The following is a 16,139-nucleotide window of genomic DNA, read 5'->3' on the forward strand; positions in this document are numbered from 1 at the left end:
AAACAGCACCTTGGGGGCCCTCTCTCCCATTCAACCTACACACTCACATAACACAAGTCTGTCAATCACTCTTTTGGACCCCAACCTCCATTATAGAGGTTCCAGAGACATTTCCAAATCCTCCGCTTCCCCTGATTTCAACCCTAAACCCTAACCCTAACCCCTAACCCTAACCCCTACCCTAACCCTAACCAACCCTAACCCCAACCCCAAACCCTAACCCCTAACCCACCCCTCTAACACTAACCCTAAAATTGATAGCTTATACACTAACATGAATACAGCAACTGGAGTACAGACAGTTAGAAATATTTTCCATGCACACCCAGATAGCAATAGATCAGACAATTAAATATTACAATTATTAGAAATCAGCCTCACACACAATGACTTTATATTTAATGATAAGCACTACTTACAGGTGGAGGGAACAGCTAGGGGCAAGAAATTTGCCACGGCATATGCAAACTTTTACATTGCTGAATGGGAGAGAGAGGCATTGGCCAAGTGCCCACATCAACCTACAATCTATTACAGACTTCTAGATGACATTATAGCCTCACAATATCCAACTATTCACTGAATTAATTAGCATTCTCAACAGTCACCACTCACTAAAGTTTATTTCAAACCAACAGATACACATGCTTTACTCCACAAACACAGTTATCACCCCAAACATACATTTAGAGGCATCGTTAAATCACAAATTATACAGTTTCATAGGATTTCCTCCTGCAAACAGGACCTGGGAAAAGCAATTCAAACATTATTTTAGGCACTCAGACAGAGAGGTTACTCTAAACAATATCTCAGAACCATAAAAAACAGCACCTTGGGGGCCCTCTCTCCCATTCAACCTACACACTCACATAACACAAGTCTGTCAATCACTCTTTTGGACCCCAACCTCCATTATAGAGGTTCCAGAGACATTTCCAAATCCTCCGCTTCCCCTGATTTCAACCCTGACCACAACCCTAACCTTAACCCTTACCCTAATTCGGGTTCGTATCCTGCTCCTGTCCATAACCATAATCCAACCACTAACGCTAACCAAAACCCCACCGCTAACCCTACCCCTAATCCTAATCATAACCCTCCTAGAACAGATTTTGAAATTGACCCCCCTCGGAACCACAATCTTCTTTCCTCCTCTCATTCCCCTTCTGAGCAGCAGACAATCCTCATCCCCCTAGTTACTACATTCTCACATAGGATCAGACCGTTACATCAGGTGTTCAAACACAATTTTTCCATCAACCAACAGGCATACACACCCCTCCAGCCGTATAGAATAATCTCAGCATTTAGGAGGAATAAGAGCCTCAAAGACATCCTCATCCAAGCTAAATACAGTACCAAGCCCCCAACCACCAAAATGACCCACTTCAGACCAAGAAAATGCATTTCAAACTCATACAGCAAGACCTCCACTCCAGTTTTAGACTCCATTTCACTCTACACTCCAAATGTCATATGTGTATAATCACTTGCACATTTGACAAAAAACACTACATTGGGGAAACCCAGTATACAATAGAAAATAGACTTAAACAGCATTCTATACAATATCAAACGGGCCCATTTACACACAGAACTAGTGACTCATTTCCAGGATCACCCCATCACTTACCTCAATATATCAGGATTACAGTCGTGTTCTGGGTGGACCAGTTACACCAACTTGCAGCGGAGGACACAAATCACTGGAAACAACAAAAAAAAAAGTTTCAGGACCCGTATCTCCCATTCCCCAAGTGGACGCAAACACGGCAAAAATCTACCGCATACACAGGATCCCAAATGGACAAAAACGCGATGGTAAGCGGGACAAAGTAGTAAGCCACCACAAGACCTCAAAACTCACAATTTCCATTTTCGAAAGATAAAGTTCATTATAAACATACCAGCTGCGTGCTTGCAGACGCGATAAAGACACGCATGTTAAAATATCAAAACAAAATATGTGACCAATGGCATTAAATTGGGGACAGGCCGAAAAGCTTGAAACATGTATGGCAATTTAGCGAGTTAACCCGCTAGCTAATTTGTCCTGTGATATAAACATTGCGTTATTTTTTTTACCTGAATTACACAAATTCCTCTACTCCGACAATTAATCCACACATAAAACGGTCAACTGAATCGTTTCTAGTCATCCCTCCATCTTCATCTTTGAATTTATATGGTAATTGTCATCATCACAAATCAGTTCTTCAATCAACCACGTGAGTGAGGAGATATCACGTGCATAGAAAGAAATCCCAGGGGGGACACGACCCCCTATCCTTGGAAAAATATGATTTCCCCCCCCAATATATCACTGTAAACATATCTATGTAATTTCAATAATATGAATGAACGCAATGAAAGCACTTATGCTGATGATAGACACTTAATAGCGCGTTTTTAAGTTTCAAAAGATTGCGACCCCCGCCCTTTGCCTCACAATGGTTTGATCCACTGCAGGTCATTAGTTTTGTTGGAAGCGACGACCAGCAGCTAACTAACTACCAGCAAACCATCGCTAGCGGTCTTCAGCGCGGAAAGCTCTCGCCAGTTCGAACAACGCGACTCTAACCAGAGCATAGCGGACCTATTATTATTTATTTTTTTATCCCCGGATTACCAGCGGATTCCCACCGCAAACGGAACATTTTCAGCTGGGTCTTCACAACTAGCTAACTGCAACCCCGGATGATTACTCCTGGCTAGCGTTTCCATCCATTTAGCTTTGAAGCTAGCCCGGCCAGAGCCCATGTGCTACCACCGAAGCATACTCCTGGGCTACAATATCCGGACCCACGACCGGTCTATCGATGTCACCGCATGAAGAGGTATAAACAGACTCACCCCATCGCGACGTCCCCAAAGGCTAACTTTCTAGCCCTTGCTATCTCCTTGCTTGCTAATTCGGCCTGCTAACTGCTAGCTTGTTTAGCCCCGGTCCGCTAACTACCTTGTTAAGCCCCGGCCTACTAACTGTTAGCTTGTTAGCACAGGCCTGCTAACCGTCTGACTCAACGCGTCCCAACCACTCACCGGACCAAATATTTACTTTAGAACACATTCAAGAACCTCCAGAAGCTAACTAGCTACAAGCTATTTAGTCATTGTTAGCCACTGCTAGCGGCCTTTACCTTCTGCACAGCCAGCCAGTTTTCTTAACCTGGATAATACTCGCCAGTCATGCTTCTCTGCCCCGCCCACCGCTGGCCCCTGGACACTGATCACGTGGCTACATAGCTGATGCATGCTGGACTGTCCATCAATCACGGTACTCCATTTTGCTTGTTTATGTTTTATCTCTCGGCCCCAGCCGCACTCACGTGGTAATTTCGCTTAATTTGCAAAGAAATCCACATTAAGGACTATAAATGTGATGAAATATGACATTAACACCTTTAGCCAACCGCATTTTTTTTTTACTACAGAGGCTACCCGAACTGTGTAATTTAACAACATCTGTAGATCGCTAGCTACTGTAGCTATAGTATGCTGCATGCTGTGGGCAGGCAAGTTAGCATTGTCTATCAAATATTTTTCTGACAGAAATGGATAATATTCGATGTGTATGTATATATATATATATAGCAAAGAAATGAAAATAATCAACTAGTAAAATGTGGTGATTTATGACAATAACTCGTCTAGCCAACCGAATTGTTTGACTACAGGAGTTACCCGAACTGTGTAATTTAACAACATCTGTAAATCGCTAGCTACTGTAAACAAGGTTTACAAAAACGCAAAAGTTTATTTGACTGCTAACAACCCTATAAAACCTTAGCTAACATCTATATCAACTCAAACTTGGAATTGTATACTGTTTAATTGTCTATTTATCTTCGTTTTTTGATGGCATGCGTCTGAAGTGTATGTAGTTGGATGCATTGTATGATATGTGACAACATGATTGTCATTGGGGCAAACGTGGCTTTCTATGATTTTAACTAAACTGAATTTAACTGCATATGAGCTAATAATCAACCTAACCCGGCACCCCCCTCCACACCACTGATATCGTTCTATACCCCCCCCCCCTCACTGCTGTCCTCCTCCTAGCAGACTTATCAAGCAAACGTAAGTTCCTTTATATGTATCTAATACTGTTATGCTGTTACTTGTCACTGCACTCCTCAGTCATGATAATAGTATTTTTCTTGCCTCCTAAGATGGAAAATCCTACTTTCCGGTTCACGCCTTCACAGGAGTTGGTCCTCAAGGCCACACCGCAGGCAGTTAAAGTGGCCGCTGACGGCCCCCCTGCTTCTGGTGCCCAGGGCCCTCCTGTGAGGGCTAAGAAGTGGGAGGAAGTGGAAGCAGAGGCTCGAGCCCGTGTCGTCTCCTAGGGAGGTGACCCCGTTGCAGAGATGGTCGTCCTAAGCCGGTGCACGGTTCAGTTCGGCAAGTACCGGGGTCAGATCTTCAAGTGGATGATGGAGAACGACGTGGGCTACATGATGCACCTGGTAACGGTGCATCAGAAGGAGAGGGAGCGAGAGCGCAGTGTTTCCCAGCATCCCCTGATGGCCAACAAGGACGCCTTGACTCGCACGCCTATCCGGCCTTCGCTGAGATGGTCAGGTTCAACCGGGCACATGAGGAAGCTAAAGTCCTGTCCTCCCAGCCAGGTGAGTTTGTTTAATTCTTCTCATTGTATGTAAGATGTAACTCTTTTGCTCTGACAGTTAATTGGTTCACGTGCTGATTTCAGGCCAGGAGGGCAAGGCCCTTGTCGGCATTGGGAAGTACAAGTGGGACACGCTGCAGGACCTGTATGAGGCTACGGGTGCAGACAGGATAAAGTAAGGGGCGAGCGTCTTTTGTGTTTTCTATGTTCATGTCAGTGTTTTTTATGCACCATTTTACATCTGAAATGTTCCCTCTGCTGTGTCTCACACAGATATGTCAGGAGCATGAGGACGCAGACACCCCGTTATCCTGGGAGTGCGATGGCAGCCTTGATTGATTACATTCAGCGCAGAGACCAGGAGGGGGTAGCTGCTGTGGCCGGGCACGCCGCAGCCAACACCATCCCCGCCAGTAACACCCGGCCCAACAGTGCGGCTTACGTAAGTGTTACATATCTTAAAGGAAAATATAATTCTACTTGTTCCACACAGTTGGAAATGGTGACATATTTGCTGTTTTGTTTTCAAAGGCCTCTTGGTCCTGCGATCTCTGCGTTCCTTTCAAGGCGCTCTCTCGCCCCAGGTGAACTGCAGGCGAAGATGAAGAAACTCATTGCTTCTCAGCCTGCAGTTCAAGGTGAGTGTCTAGTTTCACATGTAAGATAAAAATAAAAATGTTTCGATAAGCTGTGTAGCTCACAATCCTTTCTCTCTCCACGTGATATAGGGGTGTCTTTCCCTCGACCAGCACTGCCACCAACCGATATATCAGACGCAGAGCTGGTCAAAGCAGCTGCTGACATAGACACATGTATGTTTTTACATCACTATTAATTGACATAGGACATTTGATAATTATTCAGTTCAAGTTTTTGCTGACATCTATTAGTGTTTTAAATATTTTTCCCTATCATCAGCCCAAGGAAATGTATTGGTAAGAGTCATCTGGGTTTTAGAGGAGAGTCACTGCATGTATGCACTATTAATTATCTTACCTTGCCACTGTAGCTGTCATCCTGTATGTTGTGGCTGTCATCCTGTCATCATGTAGCTGTCATCCTGTATGACTTTCTATTTTCCATTTTAATCACTAATTTCATGTAAGTTTTACACTCAAACTTGACCAACACTCATTTAATTATTTTGTTACATCCTATCACTGATTGATATTCATCTGGGCATGTTGGAATTGTGCTATTAACTTTCTCTGTTCATTCATGGAAGCATTTATTCATTCATTTAACCTATTTATTTCTGTGTCACTGCAAAAGCCGTATCCCTACAGCTCCACCCATCGCTCCCTCGGCCTCTGCCTCCAAATGACCGAGCCCCGGTCCCTGCCCCGGTTCCTGACCCGGCCCCTGCTCCTGCCCTACTAGGGCGGAGCGAAGAGGAGGATTTGCCCCGGCAGTCCTTCCTGCCTCCAAGGCCCGCCTCAGAAAGTGCTGAGGTAAATTCATCAACTGTAATTACTCCACATTGTTAAGATATTAAACATTGGACACAGTTGTCTTGTCTCCTGCATACTCTCTCCCTGTCTGTTTCTCTGAAACATTACCATCCCTTCTCCCCCATCACTCTCTCCTCTCACTCAGCTGCTGCTTCCAGAGAGTTGGCGTTCATCTCTCACCAAGGAGCAGCAGCAGTGGATCGGCCGCACGCTGTTCACCAGGAACAGCTTTGGGAGGTCGACACTCACCACTGACCTGGTCACGTGGTGGAACCCTCCCCAACCACGGCCGATCTACAATCAGCCACCCGCATCCCCCGACCCCTTCTTCGCATGTCAGCTGTTCCTTTGGATGCCCGTACGTATATGGGCATACAAGCTGGCATGTCCCCAGTCTGGGTGCAGAGGCACACTGTGCAAGGCTGGGCTCTACAAGACCATCCGGAGGGTCTTGGACATCGACCGCTGGTATCTCATGGCCACTGAGTACCTGGAATGCGGCCGGTGTAAGAAGAAGGTCGCGGGGAGGTCACGGGACCTTGTCAGTCAGCTGGACGCTCGGCATCGCTGCCAGTTTCCAGCAATATTGACATACAAGTAAGTTCACAAGGTTTTGTTAGTTAGTAATGAAGTTAAATGAATGCATGTCATTCATATGCTTTCTCTCACTCTCACACTCACTCTCACTCACTCTCTCGGCTGTCCTGTGACCTGCGGGTTGTGAGGATGCTGAGGTCGCGCACTTTGGGGACCAGTGAGTCACAGACCTACAGCAAGCTGTGTGAAAGTCACAGCGAGTCCTTGATGCGTAGTTGTATACGGTACCTCGGGGAGTGCAAGCAGTTTCTGGCATTGGGCGGCAGTTCACTGATCCACCGGAGATGCCCCCGGTGCCCTCACCCGTCTGGCTTCTGACAGTCTACAGCCATGACGTGCTATCGCGGCTGGACGAGGTGAAGGCCAGGGTCACCTCCGTCTTTGGGTCCATCTTAAAGATGGACTCTACCAAGAAGGTGAGTTTTCACTTAAAAATGTGAAGATTGAGTCATGTCTTATTTATTTATTTTTATATCTATATTTAAATAATGTCTTTACCTTTCTGTCTTTGTGTGTTTGTCTCCAGGTGACTAAAAAGCTTGCGGGTACCGCTGCAGACACAGCCGCCTGGGTTACCAACGTCGGTAACGAGCATGGGCAGGTCCTCGTCAGTGTCCTCACTGCCGGTGAGGGCGAGGGCCTGCTCCCCATGGCGGCTGGTCTCATGGAACGGTACCGGCTCGCCGGGGTGGCGCCCCCCCCAGCTCATGTACGTGGACCGAGACTGCTGCTCCAGCTTTGGCGGATCAAAGACAGCTGCCATGTACAATGACTGGGACCAGCTGGTGGTTCAGCTGGACATCTGACACCTGATGCGGCGGTTCGCGTCAGGTGTCACCTCTGAGAGCCACCAGCTCTACGGTCCCTTCATGCGGCAGCTGTCAGCCTGCATCTTTGAGTGGGATGCAGGCGATGTCTGCCGACTGCTGGAGGCCAAGAGGTCTGAGCTGGAGGGGAAGCACGGGATGGTCGGCCTCACCGAGGCAGAGGTTTCGAGGAAGATCGGCAGGAAGGAGATTGCTGTCGGCGTCGTACGCGTGGAGCCGTGGAGACCGAAGTCCTTCTCCTCGAGACCTTCAACAGCGAGAAGGGGGTCGACACCCTGGGCATCCCGTTGCTGGACTCCATCCGCATCCAGGCGATCTGGAAAGAGCAGAGGCGCCACCTCCACTGCATACAGGACCCACCCGGTGTACAGCTGTACACCGAGACCGGCAAAATCACCAAGGGCGGCGTGATGTTGCCGGTTTATCGCTGCGCACGGGGCTCCACATCCTTGGAGTCATTCCATCTCCACCTCAACCGGTTCATCCCAGGTAATTGTCATTGTGGAGCTTAAAGTAATGCTTATTGTTTAATGTTAACAGCAACAGCTCTCCCACCCTAATCGTGCATTGTTCTCTCAGGTACCAGGGCAAATGCAATGCATTTCCAGGCATTCCTGTTGGATGGACTGATGAGGTGGAACGAGGACCGTGCGCAGGCAGCAGTGGAGGGGAAGAACAGGAAGCCCCTGCTCTCCTACAGTGGCTACCTGCAGCACATCCTTAACCTTAGCAGCAAAAGGGTGCTTGGCAAGGAACAGGTTAAGGACTACACCAAGCCTAGCGAGTACACAGGTAAGTCAAGTAAGAGAATGAACATTTACATCAGTTGCATTAATTACATCCCATTAACACTTCTCTACTCTGCTTTTTATTTTATAGGGGAACTCCTCGGAGTGGAGTACCTGTACTCGCAGACTGGCAGAGTGCTGCAGGATGTCAGCGGGGACCCTGACCTTCCGGAAGAGCAGCTGTCGAGCAGCTCGACGAGGGCTTTCAGGAGGAGGATGTAGACCAGACAGTCCACATCCCTCATGTCCCTCGTGTGAGCGCCCCGTCCTCCAGCTCGGCGGCACCTCTGTCAGGGGAACCCGCTGACGCACCCAGGTCTGGGCCATCCAGTCCCACCGCCCCTGAAGACGGAAGCTCTCCTGAGGCCCCTGGTCGACACAGTTCTCCTCACCCTGACCACTCCTCTGATTCAGAGGTAATTATACTTGACCTTTTGTGTTGGTAAAAAAAATACATGCTATTGCAACAATTCAGAGACTGGCGGATTAATACTTTTCTGTGGTTGATCATTGTTTATTTGCAAGCAAAAATATATAACCGTGAGCTTGCAGTTCCTACAACTTCCACACGATGTCGCCAATAACTTCATTTTCGTTGACAAAAATCCTTTGTGTAATGACAAATACGTTTTTGTAAACAAATGACGTTATTGGCTACATCGTGTGGAAGTTGTAGGAACTGCAAGCTCACGGTTATATATTTTTGCTTGCAATAAACAATGATCAACCACAGAAAAGTATTAATCCGCCAGTGTAATGACAAATCATTACACAAAGGATTTTTGTCAGCACAAATGACGTTATTGGCGACATCGTGTGGAAGTTGTAGGAACTGCAAGCTCACGGTTATATATTTTTGCTTGCAATAAACAATTCAGAGACTGGCGGATTAATACTTTTCTGTGGTTGATCATTGTTTATTGCAAGCATCCTTAACCTTAGCAGCAAAAGGGTGCTTGGCAAGGAACAGGTTAAGGACTACACCAAGCCTAGCGAGTACACAGTTAAGTCAAGTAAGAGAATGAACATTTACATCAGTTGCATTAATTACATCCCATTAACACTTCTCTACTCTGCTTTTTATTTTATAGGGGAACTCCTCGGAGTGGAGTACCTGTACTCGCAGACTGGCAGAGTGCTGCAGGATGTCAGCGGGGACCCTGACCTTCCGGAAGAGCAGCTGTCGAGCAGCTCGACGAGGGCTTTCAGGAGGAGGATGTAGACCAGACAGTCCACATCCCTCATGTCCCTCGTGTGAGCGCCCCGTCCTCCAGCTCGGCGGCACCTCTGTCAGGGGAACCCGCTGACGCACCCAGGTCTGGGCCATCCAGTCCCACCGCCCCTGAAGACGGAAGCTCTCCTGAGGCCCCTGGTCGACACAGTTCTCCTCACCCTGACCACTCCTCTGATTCAGAGGTAATTATACTTGACCTTTTGTGTTGGTAAAAAAAATACATGCTATTGCAACAATTCAGAGACTGGCGGATTAATACTTTTCTGTGGTTGATCATTGTTTATTTGCAAGCAAAAATATATAACCGTGAGCTTGCAGTTCCTACAACTTCCACACGATGTCGCCAATAACGTCATTTTCGTTGACAAAAATCCTTTGTGTAATGACAAATACGTTTTTGTAAACAAATGACGTTATTGGCTACATCGTGTGGAAGTTGTAGGAACTGCAAGCTCACGGTTATATATTTTTGCTTGCAATAAACAATGATCAACCACAGAAAAGTATTAATCCGCCAGTGTAATGACAAATCATTACACAAAGGATTTTTGTCAGCACAAATGACGTTATTGGCGACATCGTGTGGAAGTTGTAGGAACTGCAAGCTCACGGTTATATATTTTTGCTTGCAATAAACAATTCAGAGACTGGCGGATTAATACTTTTCTGTGGTTGATCATTGTTTATTGCAAGCATCCTTAACCTTAGCAGCAAAAGGGTGCTTGGCAAGGAACAGGTTAAGGACTACACCAAGCCTAGCGAGTACACAGTTAAGTCAAGTAAGAGAATGAACATTTACATCAGTTGCATTAATTACATCCCATTAACACTTCTCAACTCTGCTTTTTATTTTATAGGGGAACTCCTCGGAGTGGAGTACCTGTACTCGCAGACTGGCAGAGTGCTGCAGGATGTCAGCGGGGACCCTGACCTTCCGGAAGAGCAGCTGTCGAGCAGCTCGACGAGGGCTTTCAGGAGGAGGATGTAGACCAGACAGTCCACATCCCTCATGTCCCTCGTGTGAGCGCCCCGTCCTCCAGCTCGGCGGCACCTCTGTCAGGGGAACCCGCTGACGCACCCAGGTCTGGGCCATCCAGTCCCACCGCCCCTGAAGACGGAAGCTCTCCTGAGGCCCCTGGTCGACACAGTTCTCCTCACCCTGACCACTCCTCTGATTCAGAGGTAATTATACTTGACCTTTTGTGTTGGTAAAAAAAATACATGCTATTGCAACAATTCAGAGACTGGCGGATTAATACTTTTCTGTGGTTGATCATTGTTTATTTGCAAGCAAAAATATATAACCGTGAGCTTGCAGTTCCTACAACTTCCACACGATGTCGCCAATAACGTCATTTTCGTTGACAAAAATCCTTTGTGTAATGACAAATACGTTTTTGTAAACAAATGACGTTATTGGCTACATCGTGTGGAAGTTGTAGGAACTGCAAGCTCACGGTTATATATTTTTGCTTGCAATAAACAATGATCAACCACAGAAAAATATTAATCCGCCAGTGTAATGACAAATCATTACACAAAGGATTTTTGTCAGCACAAATGACGTTATTGGCGACATCGTGTGGAAGTTGTAGGAACTGCAAGCTCACGGTTATATATTTTTGCTTGCAATAAACAATTCAGAGACTGGCGGATTAATACTTTTCTGTGGTTGATCATTGTTTATTGCAAGCATCCTTAACCTTAGCAGCAAAAGGGTGCTTGGCAAGGAACAGGTTAAGGACTACACCAAGCCTAGCGAGTACACAGTTAAGTCAAGTAAGAGAATGAACATTTACATCAGTTGCATTAATTACATCCCATTAACACTTCTCTACTCTGCTTTTTATTTTATAGGGGAACTCCTCGGAGTGGAGTACCTGTACTCGCAGACTGGCAGAGTGCTGCAGGATGTCAGCGGGGACCCTGACCTTCCGGAAGAGCAGCTGTCGAGCAGCTCGACGAGGGCTTTCAGGAGGAGGATGTAGACCAGACAGTCCACATCCCTCATGTCCCTCGTGTGAGCGCCCCGTCCTCCAGCTCGGCGGCACCTCTGTCAGGGGAACCCGCTGACGCACCCAGGTCTGGGCCATCCAGTCCCACCGCCCCTGAAGACGGAAGCTCTCCTGAGGCCCCTGGTCGACACAGTTCTCCTCACCCTGACCACTCCTCTGATTCAGAGGTAATTATACTTGACCTTTTGTGTTGGTAAAAAAAATACATGCTATTGCAACAATTCAGAGACTTGCGGATTAATACTTTTCTGTGGTTGATCATTGTTTATTTGCAAGCAAAAATATATAACCGTGAGCTTGCAGTTCCTACAACTTCCACACGATGTCGCCAATAACGTCATTTTCGTTGACAAAAATCCTTTGTGTAATGACAAATACGTTTTTGTAAACAAATGACGTTATTGGCTACATCGTGTGGAAGTTGTAGGAACTGCAAGCTCACGGTTATATATTTTTGCTTGCAATAAACAATGATCAACCACAGAAAAGTATTAATCCGCCAGTGTAATGACAAATCATTACACAAAGGATTTTTGTCAGCACAAATGACGTTATTGGCGACATCGTGTGGAAGTTGTAGGAACTGCAAGCTCACGGTTATATATTTTTGCTTGCAATAAACAATTCAGAGACTGGCGGATTAATACTTTTCTGTGGTTGATCATTGTTTATTGCAAGCATCCTTAACCTTAGCAGCAAAAGGGTGCTTGGCAAGGAACAGGTTAAGGACTACACCAAGCCTAGCGAGTACACAGTTAAGTCAAGTAAGAGAATGAACATTTACATCAGTTGCATTAATTACATCCCATTAACACTTCTCTACTCTGCTTTTTATTTTATAGGGGAACTCCTCGGAGTGGAGTACCTGTACTCGCAGACTGGCAGAGTGCTGCAGGATGTCAGCGGGGACCCTGACCTTCCGGAAGAGCAGCTGTCGAGCAGCTCGACGAGGGCTTTCAGGAGGAGGATGTAGACCAGACAGTCCACATCCCTCATGTCCCTCGTGTGAGCGCCCCGTCCTCCAGCTCGGCGGCACCTCTGTCAGGGGAACCCGCTGACGCACCCAGGTCTGGGCCATCCAGTCCCACCGCCCCTGAAGACGGAAGCTCTCCTGAGGCCCCTGGTCGACACAGTTCTCCTCACCCTGACCACTCCTCTGATTCAGAGGTAATTATACTTGACCTTTTGTGTTGGTAAAAAAAATACATGCTATTGCAACAATTCAGAGACTGGCGGATTAATACTTTTCTGTGGTTGATCATTGTTTATTTGCAAGCAAAAATATATAACCGTGAGCTTGCAGTTCCTACAACTTCCACACGATGTCGCCAATAACGTCATTTTCGTTGACAAAAATCCTTTGTGTAATGACAAATACGTTTTTGTAAACAAATGACGTTATTGGCTACATCGTGTGGAAGTTGTAGGAACTGCAAGCTCACGGTTATATATTTTTGCTTGCAATAAACAATGATCAACCACAGAAAAGTATTAATCCGCCAGTGTAATGACAAATCATTACACAAAGGATTTTTGTCAGCACAAATGACGTTATTGGCGACATCGTGTGGAAGTTGTAGGAACTGCAAGCTCACGGTTATATATTTTTGCTTGCAATAAACAATTCAGAGACTGGCGGATTAATACTTTTCTGTGGTTGATCATTGTTTATTGCAAGCATCCTTAACCTTAGCAGCAAAAGGGTGCTTGGCAAGGAACAGGTTAAGGACTACACCAAGCCTAGCGAGTACACAGTTAAGTCAAGTAAGAGAATGAACATTTACATCAGTTGCATTAATTACATCCCATTAACACTTCTCTACTCTGCTTTTTATTTTATAGGGGAACTCCTCGGAGTGGAGTACCTGTACTCGCAGACTGGCAGAGTGCTGCAGGATGTCAGCGGGGACCCTGACCTTCCGGAAGAGCAGCTGTCGAGCAGCTCGACGAGGGCTTTCAGGAGGAGGATGTAGACCAGACAGTCCACATCCCTCATGTCCCTCGTGTGAGCGCCCCGTCCTCCAGCTCGGCGGCACCTCTGTCAGGGGAACCCGCTGACGCACCCAGGTCTGGGCCATCCAGTCCCACCGCCCCTGAAGACGGAAGCTCTCCTGAGGCCCCTGGTCGACACAGTTCTCCTCACCCTGACCACTCCTCTGATTCAGAGGTAATTATACTTGACCTTTTGTGTTGGTAAAAAAAATACATGCTATTGCAACAATTCAGAGACTGGCGGATTAATACTTTTCTGTGGTTGATCATTGTTTATTTGCAAGCAAAAATATATAACCGTGAGCTTGCAGTTCCTACAACTTCCACACGATGTCGCCAATAACGTCATTTTCGTTGACAAAAATCCTTTGTGTAATGACAAATACGTTTTTGTAAACAAATGACGTTATTGGCTACATCGTGTGGAAGTTGTAGGAACTGCAAGCTCACGGTTATATATTTTTGCTTGCAATAAACAATGATCAACCACAGAAAAGTATTAATCCGCCAGTGTAATGACAAATCATTACACAAAGGATTTTTGTCAGCACAAATGACGTTATTGGCGACATCGTGTGGAAGTTGTAGGAACTGCAAGCTCACGGTTATATATTTTTGCTTGCAATAAACAATTCAGAGACTGGCGGATTAATACTTTTCTGTGGTTGATCATTGTTTATTGCAAGCATCCTTAACCTTAGCAGCAAAAGGGTGCTTGGCAAGGAACAGGTTAAGGACTACACCAAGCCTAGCGAGTACACAGTTAAGTCAAGTAAGAGAATGAACATTTACATCAGTTGCATTAATTACATCCCATTAACACTTCTCTACTCTGCTTTTTATTTTATAGGGGAACTCCTCGGAGTGGAGTACCTGTACTCGCAGACTGGCAGAGTGCTGCAGGATGTCAGCGGGGACCCTGACCTTCCGGAAGAGCAGCTGTCGAGCAGCTCGACGAGGGCTTTCAGGAGGAGGATGTAGACCAGACAGTCCACATCCCTCATGTCCCTCGTGTGAGCGCCCCGTCCTCCAGCTCGGCGGCACCTCTGTCAGGGGAACCCGCTGACGCACCCAGGTCTGGGCCATCCAGTCCCACCGCCCCTGAAGACGGAAGCTCTCCTGAGGCCCCTGGTCGACACAGTTCTCCTCACCCTGACCACTCCTCTGATTCAGAGGTAATTATACTTGACCTTTTGTGTTGGTAAAAAAAATACATGCTATTGCAACAATTCAGAGACTGGCGGATTAATACTTTTCTGTGGTTGATCATTGTTTATTTGCAAGCAAAAATATATAACCGTGAGCTTGCAGTTCCTACAACTTCCACACGATGTCGCCAATAACGTCATTTTCGTTGACAAAAATCCTTTGTGTAATGACAAATACGTTTTTGTAAACAAATGACGTTATTGGCTACATCGTGTGGAAGTTGTAGGAACTGCAAGCTCACGGTTATATATTTTTGCTTGCAATAAACAATGATCAACCACAGAAAAGTATTAATCCGCAAGTGTAATGACAAATCATTACACAAAGGATTTTTGTCAGCACAAATGACGTTATTGGCGACATCGTGTGGAAGTTGTAGGAACTGCAAGCTCACGGTTATATATTTTTGCTTGCAATAAACAATTCAGAGACTGGCGGATTAATACTTTTCTGTGGTTGATCATTGTTTATTGCAAGCATCCTTAACCTTAGCAGCAAAAGGGTGCTTGGCAAGGAACAGGTTAAGGACTACACCAAGCCTAGCGAGTACACAGTTAAGTCAAGTAAGAGAATGAACATTTACATCAGTTGCATTAATTACATCCCATTAACACTTCTCTACTCTGCTTTTTATTTTATAGGGGAACTCCTCGGAGTGGAGTACCTGTACTCGCAGACTGGCAGAGTGCTGCAGGATGTCAGCGGGGACCCTGACCTTCCGGAAGAGCAGCTGTCGAGCAGCTCGACGAGGGCTTTCAGGAGGAGGATGTAGACCAGACAGTCCACATCCCTCATGTCCCTCGTGTGAGCGCCCCGTCCTCCAGCTCGGCGGCACCTCTGTCAGGGGAACCCGCTGACGCACCCAGGTCTGGGCCATCCAGTCCCACCGCCCCTGAAGACGGAAGCTCTCCTGAGGCCCCTGGTCGACACAGTTCTCCTCACCCTGACCACTCCTCTGATTCAGAGGTAATTATACTTGACCTTTTGTGTTGGTAAAAAAAATACATGCTATTGCAACAATTCAGAGACTGGCGGATTAATACTTTTCTGTGGTTGATCATTGTTTATTTGCAAGCAAAAATATATAACCGTGAGCTTGCAGTTCCTACAACTTCCACACGATGTCGCCAATAACGTCATTTTCGTTGACAAAAATCCTTTGTGTAATGACAAATACGTTTTTGTAAACAAATGACGTTATTGGCTACATCGTGTGGAAGTTGTAGGAACTGCAAGCTCACGGTTATATATTTTTGCTTGCAATAAACAATGATCAACCACAGAAAAGTATTAATCCGCCAGTGTAATGACAAATCATTACACAAAGGATTTTTGTCAGCACAAATGACGTTATTGGCGACATCGTGTGGAAGTTGTAGGAACTGCAAGC

General features: G+C 46.2%; 1 protein-coding gene, 1 long non-coding RNA gene and 1 pseudogene across 10 annotated transcripts; 2 read left to right on the forward strand and 1 right to left on the reverse strand.

The window, feature by feature from the left end:
- Positions 1-1,164: 1,164 nt before the first annotated feature.
- LOC118954546 (uncharacterized) lies at positions 1,165-3,221 on the reverse strand. Of its 2 annotated transcripts, none has more exons than XR_005044663.2 (2): positions 3,144-3,221; positions 1,165-1,709 (listed from the first exon to the last, which is right to left on the reverse strand). It is a non-coding gene; the product is annotated as an uncharacterized LOC118954546 (long non-coding RNA). The 2 variants fall into 2 exon arrangements; XR_016492940.1 differs by lacking the exon at positions 3,144-3,221 and adding an exon at positions 2,089-2,237.
- LOC118963009 (uncharacterized) lies at positions 2,461-7,092 on the forward strand. Of its 7 annotated transcripts, none has more exons than XR_016492936.1 (10): positions 2,680-2,840; positions 4,069-4,086; positions 4,179-4,637; positions 4,721-4,811; positions 4,910-5,078; positions 5,168-5,274; positions 5,365-5,448; positions 5,909-6,087; positions 6,233-6,684; positions 6,813-7,092. XR_016492936.1 is itself a non-coding variant. In XM_090225722.1 (6 exons), exons 2-6 carry the CDS (start codon positions 5,238-5,240, stop codon positions 7,000-7,002), a joined length of 942 nt encoding a protein of 313 aa, XP_090081848.1. In that variant the 5' UTR covers positions 4,910-5,078; positions 5,168-5,237; the 3' UTR covers positions 7,003-7,092. The 7 variants fall into 7 exon arrangements, 2 of the variants coding, with proteins under 2 accessions (XP_090081848.1, XP_090081849.1); XR_016492935.1 differs by lacking the exon at positions 2,680-2,840 and adding an exon at positions 3,108-3,280 and having other exon boundaries at positions 4,072-4,086; XR_016492939.1 differs by lacking the exon at positions 2,680-2,840 and adding an exon at positions 3,304-3,518 and having other exon boundaries at positions 4,072-4,086.
- A 122-nt stretch (positions 7,093-7,214) lies between these two features.
- On the forward strand, positions 7,215-15,574 carry LOC149970648 (uncharacterized; annotated as a pseudogene). Its single transcript, XR_016492934.1, has 10 exons — positions 7,215-8,000; positions 8,091-8,303; positions 8,391-8,715; positions 9,391-9,715; positions 10,391-10,715; positions 11,391-11,715; positions 12,391-12,715; positions 13,391-13,715; positions 14,391-14,715; positions 15,391-15,574. The product of XR_016492934.1 is annotated as an uncharacterized LOC149970648 (transcript).
- The last annotated feature ends 565 nt before the right edge of the window (positions 15,575-16,139 follow it).

Source organism: Oncorhynchus mykiss, chromosome 28, assembly GCF_057628025.1.
Source record: "Oncorhynchus mykiss isolate SJ-2025 chromosome 28, ASM5762802v1, whole genome shotgun sequence".
NCBI classification, from domain to species: Eukaryota; Metazoa; Chordata; class Actinopteri; order Salmoniformes; family Salmonidae; genus Oncorhynchus; species Oncorhynchus mykiss.